This window comes from Mobula hypostoma, chromosome 20, assembly GCF_963921235.1.
Source record: "Mobula hypostoma chromosome 20, sMobHyp1.1, whole genome shotgun sequence".
Lineage (NCBI taxonomy): Eukaryota > Metazoa > Chordata > Chondrichthyes > Myliobatiformes > Myliobatidae > Mobula > Mobula hypostoma.
The window spans coordinates 46,859,865-46,881,001 of NC_086116.1; the positions used below are offsets into that span (position 1 = coordinate 46,859,865).

Genomic DNA, 21,137 nt, shown 5'->3' on the forward strand with positions numbered 1-21,137 from the left:
CATCTTTCCTATAATTCGGTGACCAGAACTGTACACAATACTCCAGATTTGGCCTTACCAATGCCTTATACAAATTCAACATTGCATCCCAACTCCTGTACCCAATGCTCTGATTTATAAAGGCCAGCAAATCAAAAGCTTTCTTCACCACCCTATCCACATGAGATTCCATCTTCAGGGAACTATGCACCATTATTCCTAGATCCCCCTGTTCTAAAACATTCTTTAATGCCCTACCATTTACCATGTACATCCTATTTTGACTAGTTCTACCAAAATGTAGCACCTCACATTTTCAGCATTAAACTCCCTCTGCCATCTTTCAGCCTACTCTTCTAACTATCCTAAATCTCTCTGTAGAAAAATTTGCCAGTAACAATCATGGTCATGGAAAGACCATGGTTGTTGTTATACAATACGCCACATAACAAACGATGAACACATCAACTGGAAAATTGTGTAATGCTGGTCACCAAAGCTTAGGAAGATGTGATAGTGCTGGAGATGGTGCAATGGAGAGTCACCAGGGTGTTGAGTGTGATGGGACAGTTCAGTTGTGAGGAGGGACTGGAGAGTTGGGTCTGTTCTCCCTGGAGCAGATGTGGTTTAGAAGGGGCACGACTGAGGTTATTAAATTATGAGGGGTAGAGATAGGTTGCCTCAGAAGACTTCTCCCCTTATCAGAGGTAGGGGAACATAGGTTTTGGGTAAGAGGGGGAGATTTAGAAGAGATCTGAGGGTCTTTCTTTACTTAGAAAAGGGTAAGTACTGGAATACATTGCCTGAGAGAGTGGTTGAAGCTGAGTCACTGGCAGCATTTAAAAGGTGTCCAGTTGAGAAACACTCTGGAGCAAGGGCTAGATAATGGTGTTAATACAGAAGAGACAGCATGGATGAGTTGGGCAGAAGGGCCTGTTTCCACACTATATGGTCCAACGATTCCATGATTCTAAGAGCAAAAAGTAAGAGCACTGCAAGATTTGATGTGAATTTATTGTATTAATTCAACAATCTCAGTTATGCCTTCAGCCTAGTTGCGATAATTGAGGCAGGAGCACTGGTGAAGTCCTTTACCTTCCGGGAGGTATGGCACCATCTACTGGGCATGAGAAATAGGAATTAAATGATAGATTCTATTTCAATTTTGCATTCAAATTTAGCCATAGCATCCTGATGGACATGGCTGTTTCAAAATAACCTTCTTAAAAAATATGAACATTTTCACTTCCAAGCGTTTTGCATTTGATATACGACCCAACAAAACGCTGTGCCAATTCTAAACTTAACAGATTGTAACTGTTTTACTATATTAGTGCACTCCCTTGGGTCTAGAATTATCCTTGTACGGGCCTCAGTGGAAGAACTCTCGGATGGCTGTGGTTCAAGTCCAAGTCTAAGAAGGGAATGTATCTTCTAACCAAGAACTGTGTATCTACCTCATTTAGTGGCAGTACTCACAGAATGCACTTCTCTGAAGTCCTCAGACAAAGCATTTAAAACAGGTTAGATCAGGGTATCCAACCTGGGGCTCCTCGTTTAATGGTAGGGGTCCATGGCATAAACAATGGTTGGGAACCCCTGGATTAGATCATCATTCATTCAACTGGTTGTGTTAGGCATTTTTCTGTTTGCAAATTGTCTATTTTATTTTGCAACAAAACACAGGAAATCAGGAGGTCTTGAAGTATTTTGAAACATGTTAGAATCACGTAGAGAGGCACCAATCAGGCTTCCAAAGTGTTGCAAAAGTTATGGTTCTTGTGAATCTTTCCATCCAAAGTGCATTTTAATTTCCTGTAGCACAGATACTTGATCAAGTTTTTGGCTGACAATAGTTGCACAAACCTCCCAGTCCTATTGCATTGACTGTTTTATTATTCCCAAACACCCATATCTGGAAAAAGACAACCACATCAGCCTTGATGGTAATTGTAAGGAAACAGAATAAATACAAAGCTAAAGTTTCTAAATTCTAAATTTGTCGGCTTCCAAAGGGAATCATGATACAGGGCAAACAATTTCACTGAAATAACTTTCTAGAACCTCCGAGAGAACTACAACGTTAGGTTTCGGAGGCTTGCATGCCTCTATGACCCAGAAAGCTACGTTGGCTAGAGTCTGGGCCTTGTGTTTTGGCTCTTGGTAGGGACCCCCCATGCCAAACAGGTCAAAGGGTAGAGGCCGAATTTAAAAGTGGTCCACGGGTCCTCCGGGTTTCGAGGGTTCAGCTCCAACTAGTCAAAAGAAATCGTTATGGAAACAGCAGTGAAGAATCCTTCTACATCTGTGTGCAGCGGTATGGACAGCTAGAGAAAGAGGACCTTCATTGCTGTCCTAAGCACCAACAGTGTAATGAGCAGTAAGTAAGTAACTTTCATGAGGAATTTATTCAATTCAGATTAAAGTACCTCAGCAGGGTACCTTTCTCTGCAACACTACAATGTGATTAGTCTACAAGTTCCTTTATCTCTGCCACATCTGTTCCCAGAATGAGGCTTTCCTTTCCAGAACATCAAAGAACAGGGTTTCCCTTCCTCCATTGAAGCTGCTTCACCCACATCACCTCCATTTCCTAGACATTCACACTCACCCCTTCTTCCCTCCTCCTCAACAGGGTTAGAGCTCCTCTTGCCCTCACCTAGCATTCCATCAGCCCCTGTATCCAAGATAAAATTCTCCGCAACTTCCGCCATCTTCAACAAGAGCTACCACCAAACACATCTTTACTCCCCACCCCCCCACTCTCCACTTTCCACAAAGTTTGCTCCCTCCATAGTTCCCTTGTCCATTTGTCCCTCCCAACTAATCTACCTCCTGATATATATCCCTGCAAGCTACCTGCCCATTCACCTTCTCCGTCACCTCCATTCTGGGCCCCAAACAGTCCTTCCAGGTGAGGCAACACTTCATCTGTGAATCTGTTGGTGTCATCTATTGTGTCCAGTGCTCTCAATGCCGCCTCCTCTACATTGCTAAGACTCGATGTAAATTGGAGGACCACTTTGTTGAGCACCTCCACTTCATCTGCCAAAAGTGAGATTTTCCATTGGTCAATCATTTTAATTCCTATCCTCTTTCCCATTCTGGCATGTTGCTCCATGACCTCCTCTTCTGCCACAATGGGGCCACTCGTAAGGTGGAGGAGCAACACCTCATATTCCATCTACGTAGCCTCCAACCTGATGGCATGAACATCGATTTCCCCTTCCAGTAATTTTTCCCTCCCTCTTCCCTCTTCCTCCTTCACCTATTCCCCACTCTGGCCTCTCACCTGCCTATCACCTCCCCCTAGGGCCTCTTCCCCTTTCCCTTTCCCCCATGGTCCACTATCCTCTCCCATTACATTTCTTCTTCTCCAAACTTTTCCACCTTTCACCTCCCAGCTTCTTACTTCATCTCCCTCTCCCCCATCCACCAGACTTCACCTATCACCCTCTAGCTTGTTCTCCTCCCCCCCAACCACTTTGTTCCCCCTTCCTTTCCTGTCCTGATTCCATTCATTTCCATAGATCCTGCCTGACCTGCTGAGTTCCTCCAGTGTTTTGTGTGCATTGCTCTGGATTTCCAGTGACTGAGAATCTCTTGTGTTTATGAAGCTACCACACTGACTGAAATGGAATGCCATGGGTGGTACAATCAAACTCAAAACTTTCAATTAAACCAAAGTCCCAATGCAAAAAGTGCAGATGTTATTATAACCATATAACCATATAACAATTACAGCACAGAAACAGGCCATCTCGGCCCTTCTAGTCCGTGCCGAACGCTTACTCTCACCTAGTCCCACCGATCTGCACTCAGCCCATAACCCTCCATTCGTTTCCTGTCCATGTAGCTATCCAATTTTACTTTAAATGACAATATCGAACCTGCCTCAACCACTTCTGCTGGAAGCTCGTTCCACACAGCTACCACTCTCTGAGTAAAGAATTTCCCCACTCATGTTACCCCTAAACTTTTGCCCTTTAACTCTCAACTCATGTCCTCTTGTTTGAATCTCCCCTACTCGCAGTGGAAAAAGCCTATCCATGTCAAGTCTATCTATTCCCCTCATAATTTTAAATACCTCTGTCAAGTCCCCCCTCAACCTTCTATTGTTATTAACATACAACTGGTGTGAAGGATTGTTTCCTTCACAATGTGAGATAATTCATTCTCTCTTTCCAAAACAATTATCTCTAAAAAAAAGCCACAGGATAAGGTAAAGATGCAGAAATTTGAAGTTCATCTTTGGCTGCATATACTTAAAGTACAATGGTTTACAATCTTGGTGATAAACAAGTACTTTCAGATCAGCTTACTTTTTAATAATCCTCAGGCAATGTAAAAGAAAGCTCCCACAGCCTTGTAAAGTACCCTGATAAGATAGTAGATGTTGTAATGAACACAAATAGATTAAATTAACAATGTCAGTGATTGGACCATACTGGTAAAAATTTTAAATCAAATTTATTTTCATCTTTGATTCTTAAGAATAATGAGATTTGACCTGACTGGGATTCTTTTAAACTATCATTGAAGGTCAATATAATGTCATTTACATTTTTCTGAGAGAAATGTAGCAGTTGCATTGATTTACACGACCCACTTATTCCTTATTTCAAACTGAATTTGTTCTTCTTCTATTTAAGTCGCCCTTAGGAATAAAAAGTGACGTTAAATCAAGCTGGTCTTGAGAAAACTTAGGGTGATCAATCAAGATGGCTGATTGTTTTATACTAAAAGAAGTTATCCCCATGGCAACAGGAATATTCATAATTTTAATATATCATGTTCATAAATGTAAATCAATTTAACAATTACTTTTACCTAAATGGCCAGTGCGATATTTAACGTTGTTTGATCTATTCAGGAATATAACAAGGATTCATTGTAGTCTTTGGGGTTAATATATTACATTTATTTGGAAATGGTAACCTCAAAGCATAAGGAATGGATCATCTAATTCATCCAGTTTTCTATCTCATGGAAAAAAAATCCTATTGCTGCGTCTACAACTGAAAAATATTAGGAGAAAGATCAAAAGCAACTTTTAGAATAGTTCATCACAAAAATTTGCTTCCTTTTCAGGAAGTTTATTTTCATATTGAAGCCTCAAGTTCAAGTTTAATTGTCTTTCTACTATACATGAATGCCCACAAACACAGCCAAAAGCAAATGTGCTCCTTCAGGGCTAAAAGTGCAAAACACAGTACCAACAGTCATACAGAGCACAAAGTATTACATATAATTATGATAGCAGCAAGTATACAGTCACACAAACATAATATCAATATACCCTAAGTCCCTGAGTGTCATGTCCTGCAGATTGATGGTGCATGAGATGTTGTCGGCAAGAACAAGCTTTCAGGAGTCCGATCATTAGTCAGTGCAGCTGCAGATGAAGACAGTCTAGCTTGTCTTCTACCAGGCAAACACTGGGGGGCAGCACTGACAACAGGAGCCTGCTCCCAACCCAACATGGACACCACACCACACTGCCTCTGGCATCTCCTCCCCTGGGCAACAGGTGACCCCGTGGCGGGAGGGCCAGTCCCATCGTGCTACATCTGAGGCCGTGCAGCTCCCTCCGCCATCTGCCTCGCGGATGAACCAGCGAACTGGACTTGCAGTATCTTACACTACCAATGTCCAACGGGGTCTTATGATCACAAGAAATAGGTCCAAGACAATTTTTCACTCTGTTTGTCAGACAGCACACCACCTTCGCACATCGATTCTGATGCCTTACAGTAGCAGGCGGCAACACGTTCCACACTAAGTCCAGCTCCTCAGATATCAAGCTACTCGCTGATGGGGTAGGTCTGCAGGATTTGATGTTCTCACTATGCAGTTGTGTCTTACAGTTGCATAAAAGATGTAAAAGACGAACAAGTATGCCTTTGGTTGGACCCAGAGCAACCGCTGCATCCAAGCACGCCGCCAAAATTCGAATGCATTTGCATGGTTCATGGCATGCGTTGTTCCACAGATGCACTGAACTTGTTGGTGATGAGATGCTTTTATTGCAAGTTGACAAAGCTTCGACTCAGGCTGGCCAATACATTTTACATCAAGTCTCTGTTCTTTTGCCACTAATTCAAGAGCTCTCCTTGAATTTTTTTTTTTGCAATTCTATGCACATTTTCGTTTTAGACAATTACCACAAAAATTATCAAAGATTAAAATCTGCTAAGTTTTCAGTATGTATGCTGCTCTGCAAAGAATCAAAACAGAGACATAACAGTTCATCTTGTTCAATGTTTGAAGCACGGTAAAATATCGTACTCTGAACTTCCTCATAGATACCTATTCAAGCAAAACAAGAAAACAAAACATTTTTGTTAACTGCTTTAAGTTTATTTTCCAGTAATTTCCCCATCACTAACGTTTCCCCCATTTCGATGGGTTTTTGTTTGCATTTTAAACAATAGCACCACATTTGTAGTCTAATCTATTGACACCATGTCTGTAGACAGAAGATTGAAAACTGAAGGATTAATAACCTTTGTTATTTCTTATTTTAGCAGCCTAGGATACATCTTAGCTGCTTTTAGAAGTCCCAAAAGCTAATATTTTCTCTCTGCCTTTACTTGACTTTTCCAATATTTCACGGTTTTGCTCCTATACTAAAATATCTGCATGAATTCCCATTTAGCGAAAAGTTGCATCGAGTATTCGTGTGCACCCAAGTATTCATATTTTTCACTTCTACTATTAGAATAACTCTTTGGTTTCTCATCTTAAGCTGATACTTAAGCTCTTATCAAATTCTTCTACATATTGTGAACACCTTGGGATTTTTGTTGACTTGACCCATAAATGTATTTCCATGTTTCTTTGCCTTGTTTTTAATTCACACGTGATACTTTCCATGCTGTTCAAAGCTGACCACAGTATTATGATCTTTATATTCATAGTAACTTTCTCTTTTAGATGTGTTCAGTGGTGTTTTTGTCTTTTTAAATGTCTTTTTTGGCAGTGTGGAGGATCAGAGGGATCTTGGGGTCCGAGTCCATAGGACACTCAAAGCTGCTGCGCAGGTTGATTCTGTGGTTAAGGAGGCATACGGTGCATTGGCCTTCATGAATTATGGGATTGAGTTTAGGAGCTGAGAGGTAATGTTACAGCTATATAGGACCTTGGTCAGGTCCCACTTGGAGTACTGTGCTCAGTTCTGGTTGCCTTACTACAGGAAGGATGTGGAAACCATAGAAAAGGTGCAGAGGAGATTTACAAGGATGTTGCCTGGATTGGAGAGCATGCCTTATGAGGTTAGGTTGAGGGAACTCGACCTTTTCGCCTTGAAGTGATGAAGGATGAGATGTGACCTGATAGAGGTGTATAGGATGATTAGAGGCATTGATCATGTGGATAGTCAAAGGTTTTTTCCCGGGGCTGAAATGGCTATCACAAGAGGGCACATTTTTAAGGTGCTTGAAAGCAGGTACAGAGGAGATGTCAGGAGTAAGTTTTTTTTACACAGAGTGTGGTGAGTGCATGGAATGGACTGCCGGCAACGGTGGTGGAGGCGGATACCATAGGGTCTTTTAAGATACTCCTGGACAGGTGTATGGAGCTCAGAAAAATAGAGGGCTATGGGTAACCCTAGGTAATTTCTCAGGTAAGGACATGTTCGGCACAGCTTTGTGGGCCAAAAGGCCTCTATAGTGTTGTAGGTTTTCTATGTTTCTATGTTTTTTTACAATTACAGGACAATACTGGACATTAAAAACTTCAGTACTGCATGTCTATCCCATCAGTGAGCTGCTTGTTGGCAGAGGTGCTGGAGGAGCCAGACTTGGTGCCAACCCTGTTACTGCCCACTGAAGGCATTGGAGTTGGCGCACGAAGGTGATATGCACTCCAACAGCGAGTGGTTATCTTAGATGTTTCTCTTGCAATTGCAAGACCCTGTTGGACATTGATAATGTAAAATGCTGCAAGACCATTTCCCTTGTTTATTGGTGGGAGAGTCAGCAGGGGAGCCCATATGGCCTCGTTTGCAGTGGGGAAAGGCCTCGGCCTGCGGGCTTGCCTGTTGCAGCAGTCAGGAGAGGCGATGCTAGAAACAGTGTAGTGTGGTGTCCATGCTGGGTTGGTGGGCGGGGTGGGGGGGGGGGCGCTGGCCCCACCTGAGGATGCTACCCTCTAGTGTCAATCGGTGGAATGACAAGCTGGACTGCGGGCATCGGGGCGTACATACATACATTCATTTGCTAAAAACTGCTTGTTGTTGCCGATAACACCCATGCACCATCAACTTACAGGACATGTCACTCAGGGACTATAAATATATATATATATATATATATATATATATATGGGAGAGAGGGAGACAGGGGAGAGCGCGAGAGAGGGAGAGATGGAGAGAGGGCACGAGAGAGAGCGCGAGAGAGAAAGAGAGAGTGAGAGAGAGAGCAAGAGAGAGAGAGAGAGACAGGACCATATTTTATTTGTGTGACTCTATGTTTACCTGCTATTTTATATGTGCTTTGTGCTGTGTATGACTGATGGTAGTGTGTTTTGTAGCTTGGCCCCCGAGGAACCCTGTTTTGTCTGACTGAATTCATGGGTATTCATGTCTGGTTGAATGATAATTAAACTTGAACTTTTCTTTTTATTTTCTACCTTATACACTCATTGATGCCTGAATGTTGAGCGAAGAGCTGCATTCCAGATATGGAAGCCCTGTCATATTTTCTATTTGGGGATTTATCAAGCTGAGCGCTTCCCTAAGAGCTTCTCATTGTTTGCCTCTGGATAACTTTTTCCTGCTCTCTTGTAAAATGTCTTCAGCTGAGAACTTCCGTCTGATCAATCTTTGCCCATTTGCATAGTTGTGCTAAATCCTGCTGAGATAGGATTCTGCACCATCAAAAACACATCTGCACTACAGCTGAGTGAAGTTCAATTTCAAGCTTAATTGTCATTCAACCATGTGTGGATACCCATGAATAAAGCCAAATGAAACAGCGATACTCTGGGGCCAGGCTGTGAAACCCAGTAGCAACAGTCACACACAGCACAAGGCATGTATAAGATAGCAGTAAAATACGGTCACGCAAAAAATATATAGTCCAGGTCCCTGCGTCCATGAACGCTGCCGCAGTCTGTAACCAAACACAATACACAGCTTGACTTCTGCAGAGCGAACACTGGGAGGCAACACTGACTCCAGCATGGACCCTGCACCTCACCGCCCCCAGCACTCCAGAAGAGCGCCCGACTCTGACGCCTCCCCCTGGGCGGCTGCAAACAGGCGACTCCACAGCTTGAGGCCACACAGCTCCCCCACCGTTCGCCAATCAACTAATGAATTCCACACCACCAATGTCCAACAGTATCTCGTGACCACAAGAAAAGCGACTGAGACGATCCCTTCGTGCACTGACGCTTCTCTGTCGCAGGCAGCATCATGGCCCACACCAAGCCCATCTCCTTCAGTTTCTCCAACAACTCACTGATGGGGCAGACCTGCAGAACTTTAAGCTCCTAATGTCCGGCAGGGTCTTGCAAACGCAAAAAAAAAAATTTAAAAAAAATAACTCCTTTGGCTGACCCAGTAGAAGCTGTTGTATCCAAGCGCATCATGATCTTAATTCAAGGGATATGGGATGACAGCAGAAATGTGGTGTTGAATTCCTAATTTTATTGCACAGCAGAGCAGGATAGAGGAGTAATTAGCCTGCTCTTACACTTATCCTATTGTTCTCATACAAAAAGCTTCCCCATTGATATCTGTCCACTTGCCTGACTTCGTTCAATAATACTTAATGCAGAACTCCTCCATTGTGTTCCTACAATGTACTGAAATATCAGATCAAGAAGACTATTTTTAAAGACCTCTTCATCCTCTACACCCTTTACACACTAACTGACTTTTAACATTAAATTATGAAATCAAGAAAACTAGCCTGGCACAATCTGCATAATCTTCTCAGTATGAGTGACAGATTCTCCTTCACCTAATGAGACTTAGTTCCCGATGGGAAATTTTTTGGAGACAACCTGAACACCCTTCAGTACAGATACTTAAATCTGGTATGTATACCTTGATGTTGATCCCTACAACTTCTCAGGATTATGTTCCTCTCTCCCAGCATTGCTAACAACTTGTGAAATTAGACATGATCACTGTGATAATAATTACATGAGTATTATTCTATATACTTACTTATTTGGTCCTCGAAGTCATACAAAGAGCAATTGAAAATGAAACAAAAAGCAGACTTCCAGTGCATATCAGGGTTATCTGAACAATTCCAAGTGCTCTCATAGGCTTTATTAAAGATGCCCTGAATCTCTCTGCAGTTTCATCATCAATAGTGGCCGTCTGGGATTGAAAAAAATAATCAGTACCTTTTTTGGAATGCATGTTTTAATAAACAGAGCCTCAGCAAAGGCTAAAATTCAAGATAACTCTATAATTCATTATTTCTACAATTCACCAATTCCACTGAAACTAATGAACTAGAGTAGCAAATTCAGACCCTGTTCCGTTAGGTCAGTTATGTCATGACTCTTCTATGATTTAATTCCACCCACCAGCCTCTGGTTCATAACCAATAATTGGTCAGTAGCAAGTTCAGTGTTTATTTAAACTGTATAAAATGTTCCTGTCATCAGTTGCCAATAACACATTTAAATTTTTTTATGTTAGTGGAGTATGCCCTCCCACCGCAGCAACCTCTGACAAAACTGATTAACCCCAGCTTAATCGCAGAACAATTTAAAATAACCAATTAACCTACCCTGTACCTCTTTGGACCGTGGGAGGAAACCCCACGTACAGAAACTTCTTACAGAATAGCATCGGAATTGAACTCGGAACTCTGGAGCACCACAAGCTGTAATAGTGTCGCACTAAACGCTATGCTGCCGGGGTTAACCTTGATTTTACATCAGTGCATTTACTGTCACCAGCTCCTCCATCAGGAAGGAGGTACAGAAACCTGAAGGCACATTCTCAGCGATTCAGGAACAGCTTCTTCCCCTCTGTCATCTGATTTCTGACTGGACATTGAACCCATGAGCACAACCTCATTACTTTTTATTTCTGTTTTTGCACCACTTATTTAATTTAATTATTTGATATACATATATATATACTTACGGTAATTCACATCTTTTCTTTATCATCATGTATTGCATTGTACTGGGGCCACAAAATTAACAAATTTCACAATATATGGCAGTAATATTAAACATGATTCTGTCTCTGATTCATTATTAATTTTAAAAATCTGGGCATTTCTGCACTTACATAATTTTATTTGCTTGGAGCAACTGTGAGAAAATACCAACTACCCTTGTGGTGAAGCACAATCTGCTGCCATTGCTGGACTGGTGTCCTGAGAGTTTTACCATTGTCAGGGACAGGAGTCTAAACCCTATGATGGCCTTAGGAGAACTTAAAATCTGGAGTTGTAAATAAAAGGCCAGTACCAATAATGGTGACAATGAAATGAGCAATTTAAAGACACAACAGCTTCACTGTCAGTGAAGTCCCATGAGCAAATAAAGGTTTAAAATTTGTTTTCTATTTTTTTATTATAGTTGCATTGATTGTAGCATTGAACACAAAAATGCTTTATCTAATACATATCTGACATTAATACCAAGCTATGTGATAGGTGTTCTCAGGATAACCAGAACTGGCAAAAAGGCCAGCTATATATCAAAATTAAATTCAGCTCAGTTATTTTGATTGTTTGCTGAGTTCCTTACATTTTTGTAAACTTATCACTTTGATTAACTTTAGTAATCCAATCATTTTGCTAGTTCAAGCCCCTTGGGTTTGGCTGCGTAATTCACTTATCTGACGTATGTTGTCTAACACTAGTATTGGTTTATGTCCAGGATGTACTGATGTGGGTGGCAATGCAGGCAAATTTTATTGTCGCGTCAGGATGAAGTGGTTAAGCATCTGAAAGAAAAGGAGTTGCTGGGCTATGGGGAATTGGCAAGAGAGCAGAATTATTTTGATTACCCTTTTGAAGATTCTTCAGATATTTTATATTTGATAATTAGGTAAAACTCTGCACAAGTAACAATACATTAATAAATACTGTGTCAATGTTTTTTTTTCATTTCTCTGATCAAGTATTTTTCATTGCAAAACTTTGGTGCATAAACAACCTCCTACCTCAGTAAGCCAGACCAGTGGAAAAAATGTTGGCTCCTTAATGTTCTGTAATATTCTATGAAAAAAAATACTGAGTGAAGACTCCATTCTGTATCTGTAACAATGAACTTGCAACAGAACTCAACACAGTTGAAGCTACATGCTAAGCCTCTGCCAGCACTATTCAACCCATTGTATCCATGTTGCTTTCCAGGGCGGGAACCCTATCTGTCCCATTCCCCTTCTTTCTGTTCCCTGTAGCCCTGCAACATAGACTCATCAACTTCCCTTTTCATCACTTTCACTACTTACCAAAATAGAGGGATCACCTGTGTCTTGAAATGATTCTTAATTGTGACTTATTTCTAATACGTAATCTGTTCCGCACCCTCCTATCCCTACACTCTATAAACGGTGCTCAAAGCCTCTGCCCCTCAGCTATGTGGAGTACTTCGACATGTCTTCAACCTGAGCCTGAGGCTCCGGAGGGTTCCTATGCTGTGGAAGACGTCCTGACTCATCCCTGTGCCGAAGACGCCGCGTCCCAGCGGCCTCAATGACTACAGACCGGTGGCATTGACTTCCCACATCGTGAAGACCCTGGAGAGACTTGTTCTGGAGCTGCTCCGGCCTATGGTCAGGCCACACTTAGATCCCCTCCAGTTCGCCTACCAGCCCCAACTAGGAGTTGAGGATGCCATCGTCTACCTGCTGAACCGTGTCTACGCCCACCTGGACAAGCCAGCGAGCACTGTGAGGGTCATGTTTTTTGACTTCTCCAGTGCGTTCAACACCATCCGTCCTGCTCTGCTGGGGGAGAAGCTGACAGTGATGCAGGTGGATGCTTTCCTGGTGTCATGGATTCTTGATTACCTGACTGGCAGACCACAGTACATGTGCTTGGAACATTGTGTGTCCGACAGAGTGATCAGCAGTACTGGGGCTCCACAGGGAACTGTCTTGTCTCCCTTTCTCTTCACCATTTACACCTCGGACTTCAACTACTGCACAGAGTCTTGTCATATTCAGAAGTTTTCTGATGACTCTGCCATAGTTGGATGTATCAGCAAGGGAGATGAGGCTGAGTACAGGGCTACGGTAGGAAACTTTGTCACATGGTGTGAGCAGAATTATCTGCAGCTTAATGTGAAAAAGACTAAGGAGCTGGTGGTAGACCTGAGGAGGGCTAAGGCACCGGTGACCCCAATTTCCATCCAGGGGGTCAGGGTGGACATGGTGGAGGATTACAAATACCTGGGGATACAAATTGACAATAAACTGGACTGGTCAAAGAACACTGAGGCTGTCTACAAGAAGGGTCAGAACTGACTCTATTTCCTGAGGAGACTGAGGTCCTTTAACATCTGCCGGATGATGCTGACAATGTTCTATGAATCTGTGGTGGCCAGTGCTATCATGTTTGCTGTTGTGTGCTGGGGCAGCATGCTGAGGGTAGCAGACACCAACAGAATCAACAAACTCATTTGTAAGGCCAGTGATGTTGTGGGGATGGAACTGGACTCTCTGACGGTGGTGTCTGAAAAGAGGATGCTGTCCAAGTTGCATGCCATCTTGGACAATGTCTCCCATCCACTACATAATGTACTGGTTGGGCACAGGAGTACATTCAGCCAGAGACTCATTCCACCGAGATGCAACACAGAGCGTCATAGGAAGTCATTCCTGCCTGTGGCCATCAAACTTTACAACTCCTCCCTTGGAGGGTCAGACACCCTGAGACAATAGGCTGGTCCTGGACTTACTTCTTGGCATAATTTACATATTACTATTTAATTATTTATGGTGCAACTGTAACAAAAACCAATTTCCCCCAGGATCAATAAAGTATGACTATGACTATAACATTCAACCCTACTGTCTGTATGAACCATGAACCAAATTCCATTAAATGCCTTACTTTTCAGTTCCACAAAGTCTCAGCTTTATATTTGCAGTCTTTTGATGGTCTTGACCTCTCTTTCTGTCTATGACCCCCAGATGCCCTCTTCTAAACTCTACATTTTGCCCATTCTGATCTTTGTGTACACAGTTCCCTTCATCCCATTTATTGGAGGTTGTGTCTTTAGACACTTTGGTCACACGCACTGCGGCTCCCTCCACTTTCCACTGCTCAAAAACACTCTATAAAGCCCAGCTTTTACGTAACACTTCCAATATTTCCTTTTATGGCTCTTTGAGTTGTTTGACTCTGCCTCCAAGTAGCACCTCTAGAAATTCAATCACTTGGTATTTATACATCTATTGAATGTGCCTGAGTTTTTTGGCAAGTAAAGACCCTGACAAAAGATTATATTTTTAATGTGAAAACTTAAACAGCTTCAAATATGTGCATGTTTGAGTAATGAATATAAATCCAACATACTTAATTTTCTTTGAAGGTTTAAACATTAAGTTGATTTGTATACGCTTAGCAACTCTTAATGAAAATCCAGTAAACTGCAAAGAAAAACAAAATATAAAAGCATCATACAGAGAGAAATTATATATTAAATATTGCCAATTGAACAGACAGTAAAACAGGTAATTCAGCCCAGATTGGGAATTTATGGAATTGACATGGTTTTTCACCATAATATTGTTTCAAATTTAACTTCACTCTTTCCCAGAATTGGAAAGTTTCATCAGGTTAAGTTGCGAGTTTCCACACTACCATCATATATAAGTGGAAAAGGGTGGCTAAAGTGAAGAAAGGTCCCTTGGAGGACGAGAAGAGGGAATTGATATAAGGTAACTGAGGAAATGGCAGAGGCTTTGAATGACTATTTTGTGTCAGTCTTCATGGTGGACGAGATGCCTAACATGCCAAAGAGAGATGTTACTGATGCGATGTGAGGTGAGAACCTCAGTACAATAGCTACCACTAAAGAGGTGGTGCTGAGAAAACATGTAGGCCATAAGATAGATAAGTCTCCTGGTCCTGCTGGAGTGCATCCCAGGATAGTGAAAGAAATGGTAAAAGTTATAGCAGAGGCTCAGGTGATGATTTACCAAAATTCTCTGGAATCTGGGCAGTCCCAGTGGACTGGACGATGGCGAGTGTCACGCCACTGTTCAAAAAAGGATGTAGGCAAAAGGCGGGTAACTATAGGCTGGTTAGTTTAACATCTGTAGTTGGGAAAATGCTTGAAGCTATCATTAAAGAAGAAATAATGAGGCATCTGGAAAGAAATGGATCCGTCATCAGAAGCAGCATGGATTCAGCAAAGGCAGGTCCAGTTTGACAAACTTACTGTTCTTTGAGGATATAACGAGCGCAGTGGATAGAGGGGAACAGATGGACATTATTTACTTGGATTTCCAGAAGGCATTCGATAAGGTGCCGCATAAAAAGACTTATCTATAAGTTAAGGATGCTTAAAGTTGGGGTGATGTATTAACATGGATAGATGATTGGTTAACTAATAGAAAGCAGAGAGTTGGGATACATGGGTGTTACTCTGGTCGGCAATCAGTGGTGAGCGGTGTGCCACAGGGGTCGATGCTGGGCCTCCAACCGTTCACAATATACATTAACGATCTGGAAGAGGGGACCGTGTGTAGTGTATCTAAGTTTGATGATGACACTAAATTGAGTGGAAAAGCAAATTGTACAGAGGATGTGGAGAGTCTGCAGAGAGATATGGATAGGTTAAGTGAGTAAGCAAGGGTCTGGCAGATGGAGTACAATGCTGGTAAATGCGAGGTCATCCACTTTGGAAGGTAAAATGGAAGATCAGATTATTACTTAAATGGTAAAAAAAATTGCGGCATGCTGCTGTGCAGATGGATTTGGAAATGTTTGTGCATGAATCACAGAAGTTTGGTTTGCAGGTGCAGCAAGCTATCAAGAAAGCAAATGGCCTTCATTGCAAAAGGGATTGAATTTAAGAGCAGGGGGGTTATGTTGCAACTGTGCAGGGTACTGGTGAGGCCATATCTGGAGTACTGCATGCAGTTCTGGTCTCCTTACTTGAGGAAGGATATACTGGCTTTGGAGGCGGTGCAGAGGAGTTTCACAAGGTTGATTCCAGAGATGAGGGAGCTAGACTATGAGGAGAGATTGATTCACCTGGGGCTGTACTCACATGAATTCAGAAGGATGGGAGGAGATCTTGTAGAAAAATATAAAAATATGAAAGGGATAGATAAGATAGAGGTAGGAAAGTTAAATTTCCACTGGTAGATGAGACTGGAACTAGGGGACATAGCCTCAAGATTCAGGGGAGTAGATTTAGGATGGAGATGAGGAGGAACTGCTTTTCCCAGAGAGTGGTGAATCTGTGGAATTCTCTGCCTGATGAAGCAGTGGAGGCTACCTCAGTAGATGTATTTAAGACAAGGTTGGATATATTTTTGCATAGTAGGAGAATTAAGTTTATGGGGAAAAGGCAGGTAGGTGGAGATGAGTCCATGGCCAGATCAGCCATGATCTTATTGAATGGCAGAGCAGGCTCGATGGGCCAGATGGCCCACTCCTGCTCCTATTTCAATGTTCTTATGTTCTTATGTTCTGAGTTGTGACTGCCATAGCTGTTTTTTTTTAACTACGTATTCCTTCAAATTTGAAATCTACTTCTTCCTCTTAGAAATATGTTGAAATTAATTCAATAATTTTTTTAAGAAAAATTGTTTTCGCTTACAGGTTCCACATCAAGCAAGGTTTCATGCTCCTCCTTGTTGGGTCTCATTCCATCAATTGAGTTAACAAGTTCATCACTAGCGTACAGGAAGTGAGGGAGTGAGATATAAATTGGTTTTCCTGAAATTTAATCACACCATTACACTGGAGTTGTGAGTTCCACCACACCCAAGATTCTTAGAAATATTTCACAGGTTAGAATTTAAGTCACAACATAAAATATCTTGATCATCGACTAATATTGAGGCAGAAAACACAACAAAACTTGAATAAATAATAAATTCAATAATGAAAAATTATAACAAAGCACCAGGAAAAAAACAAAAATGAGAAAGCTTATTTATCCCATGCAAACCATTTCTTCTCCAGACCAAATAATATTCATTCTTTGGAACCTCTTAATTAATATCTTTACTCCTCCTCTGGCATGCTTCTGACTGCAGCTGCCATTTTCTATTCCCACATCAAAAAGAAAAAAGTCATGACTTTACTGCCTTCATTGACTTCAGCTGTATCTTCCCATCCCTTCATCCTCTATCTTCATTACTGGGCACACTTTGTCTATTACGAGTCCAGTGATTGTCAGAACAAATAATTTCACTTTTCTCCCATCCTGTTTCCTGTAAGGGGTATCCTCCACTCTCCTAGTTGCTCCACTACTTTTCACATCTACTCTGATCTATCTTCCTCTCTTACCAACCCACCTTCCCAGGCTGTTTGGGTCAGTAGCCACATTTCATCCTGAACTCTGCCCCTGACACAAATCCTGAAAGAGCTCTTTTTCAGTGAAGAAAATGTGCAATAGCCATTCTTGAACGTCAGATACCTGAGTTCAGGACTGAGTCCAAAGTTTAATCCCAGCCTTTCTCAGCACTGCATGTGCCAAGGTTACAGTTGTGCTACCAAGGACCACCAATCAGCAGCATCTGTTCAGTGAGCTGAGTTCTCTTTCTCTGTTATTGAATGAAATGGAGACACCTCTTCTTTCCCTTAGTAGGGAGAGAGAGACCCTGTGGTATGTTGAATACCGAGTAGTCTTTGGGGTACTGCAAGTCTATGTCTTTCTTGACGCTTTGCTGCACGCTTGAGTGCTCGGTAGTGGGTGCCAATGCATGCTTCTTTTTTCGCTGGTGGGGAAGCAGGCATCATTTCTTTGCTGCTGCTTACGCATTGGAGTGGGGAGCTGGGGGTGGGGGTTTTGGGGTTCTAACATTTATCTGTCATTCATTCTTTGGGGGCACTTTTCTGTTTTTCATGGATGGTTACAAAGAAAAAGTATTTCAGGATGTATATTGTATACATTTCTCTGACATTAAATGTACCTTTGATATGGAAATTGCCCATCAATGACAAAAGCCCTTTGAATTCTAAAACCAAACTTCCAATTGCAAAGTCTCGGGGAAATAAAAAAAATTAAGATCTTCCATAATATTTGGTTAAGTGCTCATACTTCGCAAGATTTATATAGGATATTGACAAAATCCCAAGTGATGCTTTCTTCCATTTAGTAGCCTCTGCATTGAAGAGACCACAACAGAAGAGCCAATTTACAGTAGTATTGGGTCTTTACTTAAGGAAGGATGTCAGTGCATTGGAAGCTTTATAAGGCTGATCCTTGAGTGGGTGGGTTTCCCTTTAAGAAGGAAATTGGACAAGCTTGCCTTGTTTTGACTTGGGTTCAGAAGAATGACAGGGAACAACTGAAACATCTAAGATTCTGAAAGATCTTGACAGGGTGGCTTGCTGACATGATTCTTTGTCTATAGAGAGTCTAGAGCTAAGTCACTGATAAAAATATGAGGTCATCCCTTCAAGATAAAGGGTAGATGACAGTCTTCAAAGGGCAGTGGAAGCAGAATACAAGAATGTTTTAGAGAGACACCTGATCAGCAAGGGGTTAAGAGGTTACTGTGAGTAGACAGGAATATGTAGCTGAGGTTGCAATCAGATCTTACTAATGTTCAGAGCAGACTGGGGGTGCCCAGTGACCTAACCCTGCTGCAAATCCATATATCCATAAGTCCATATGGCCGTTACTTAACCAACACACACAAAAAATGCTGGTGAACGCAGCGGGCCAGGCAGCAGCTATAAGAAGATGTACAGTCAACATTTCGGGCCGAGACCCTTCGTTGTTAGTCCTGACGAAGGGTATTGGCCCGAAATGTCGACTGTACCTCTTCCTATAGATGCTGCCTGGCCTGCTGCGTTCACCAGCATTTTTCGTGTGTGTTGCTTGAATTTCCAGCATCTGCAGATGTCCTCGTGTTGGTCATTACTTACCCCCTTTGCAGGAGCTAATTCCCAAGATTCCTGAAAAAGTGCAGTTTTTTGATATCGTCATGTCTTTGCAATAGCAGTGATTGTCAGGATTCCCAACAAAGGATGCAAGAGCCTTAGGGGGGATAACAAACCGATGGACAGGAATGCCCTTTAGTGATTTCTTTTGTTCGTATTCGGCATAGATGGATCTATGGAATCAGTAGACATGAATTAGGTTTATTTTGTCCATCGTAAACAGTAGCTAAAGTTTACTCTAAGCTGTTGTAAATCCATCCCTTCCTTTATGATGATGATGCAATTCACAGTGTTTCAACACCTGCTCAGTACACTTCTGATCATTCACCATGCACCTCCAGTGTTCCAGATAGTCTGACCTGAGTAGGTGGCACTGTACAGCAACTTTAAAATCTCCATGCTTGTCAAATGTAGTTTGCACCTGTGAAGTGGAGTTCTAACCTGGGGCATGTCTTTATGAATATAAATGCAAGGATATAATGCTGGAGCTTTATAAGGCATTGATCAGATTGCACTTGGGAGTATTGTAAGCAGTTTTGGACCCTTTATCTAAGAAAGGGTGTGCTGACATTGAAGAGGGTTCAGAGGAAGTTCGCGAGAATGACCCCAGGAATGAAAAGGTTAATGTATGAGGAGCGTTTAATGTCTCTGAGCATGTAATCACTGGAGTTTAGAAGAATGAGGTGGCCGGGGGGGGGGGGGGTTCTTATTCAAATTTATCGAATATGTGGGGAGAAAGTTTCCTATAATAGGGGAGTCTAGAAGAAAGAGGTGACGGGGTGGGGGGGGGGTTCTTATTCAAATTTATCGATTATGTGGAGAAAATGTTTTCTATAGTAGGGGAGTTTAGGAAGGCTATTGCAGCACAGCCTCAGAAGAGAAAGATGTCCCTTTAGAACAGAGAAGAGGAATTATTTCCTTAGCCAGAGCATGGTGAATCTGTGGAATATTTTGCCATAGATGGCTGTGGAGGCCAAGTCTTTTGGGTATACTTAAAGCAGAGGTTGATAGGTTCTTGATTAGTAAGGGTGTTGAAGGCAGGTGAATGGGGTTGAGAGGCATAATAATTCAGCCATGATGGAATGGAAGAGAGTTGATGGGCCAAATAGCCCAAGTCTTACGGTCTTATGGGTTTGGGCATAAGATAAGGAGGACGAGATTCACAGAAATGTGAGTGGACCAAGAAACTGGCTCCAGCCCACCAAAGTAACCAATGCATGTAAGATCACAGTACTCAGCACCATCGTAACCCGCAGATGGTTACCCTGCTACCAACCAGCAGTATAGAAACATGGAATCATTATAGCATGGACAGGCCATTTGGCCCAACAAGCCCCCATCAGTTCTCTGTAAAAGCAAACCAGACAATCTGTCTACTGGGTAACCCAGTAATATTTACTTCTTCATATGTCTAACCAATTCCCTTTTCAACACCTTAGTAGAGTCTGCTTCCATCCCACTTTCAGGCAATGAATTCCAAATCATGGCACATCTCTCCAGCACATCTCATACACTTATCTCTGCCTCCCAGCAGCCACAACAAAACATGCTCACAAGGTAACGTGAACTTATTTTGGAAGTCCTAGTAGCCTGGAAGTGCCAGGCGGAAGCACCCCCAGGAGAAGTTGGTCTACTCCCACGCAATGCTCCAATGTCACCCCAACACAGACTTTACCTGAGGGTTTTGAGGGTAACTGATCACAAGAAAAGCCAAGACTGATCTTCTAAATGATATTAAATAACTTAGAAATGGTCATTACAGTGCTTACCCCGGATATAAATAGGTTTTGAATTATGAAGCACTTAAAAAGACAGTGTTCAATTCCAGATAAACATAACTAAATTCATTCCTATTATTTGCATTGAATTTTTTTGCAAATCCCCCAAAACATTACTTTTGTTACATAGCCATTCAATCATATTCTGTTTCCTGGTAAGAAATGCAGATTTATTTCTTTAAGTCTTTTTGAATAACTTTATAACAAATAATTCAACTACTTTTTTTCAGTGTGGCATGGCTGGTGTTTAAAACAGTTAAATTTGCATTTGCATTGTTGATACCATTAGACTTCCAGGGAACTTCCAATGTAGATG

At 41.9% G+C, this 21,137-nt stretch overlaps 1 protein-coding gene across 2 annotated transcripts in view; it reads right to left on the bottom strand.

Moving 5' to 3' along the window:
• Nucleotides 1-4,457: 4,457 nt before the first annotated feature.
• Nucleotides 4,458-21,137, bottom strand: part of cd36 (CD36 molecule (thrombospondin receptor)) — a 35,810-nt gene continuing 19,130 nt past the window's right edge. For both annotated transcript variants that reach the window (XM_063072805.1, XM_063072806.1), the window contains exons 8-13: nucleotides 19,029-19,216; nucleotides 16,747-16,865; nucleotides 14,490-14,563; nucleotides 12,128-12,182; nucleotides 10,157-10,315; nucleotides 4,458-6,288 (exon numbers count right to left, since the gene is read on the bottom strand). In XM_063072805.1, the coding sequence (XP_062928875.1) occupies nucleotides 10,157-10,315; nucleotides 12,128-12,182; nucleotides 14,490-14,563; nucleotides 16,747-16,865; nucleotides 19,029-19,216 (595 nt within the window). In that variant the 3' untranslated portion in view covers nucleotides 4,458-6,288. The remainder of the gene's footprint in view (nucleotides 6,289-10,156; nucleotides 10,316-12,127; nucleotides 12,183-14,489; nucleotides 14,564-16,746; nucleotides 16,866-19,028; nucleotides 19,217-21,137) is intronic.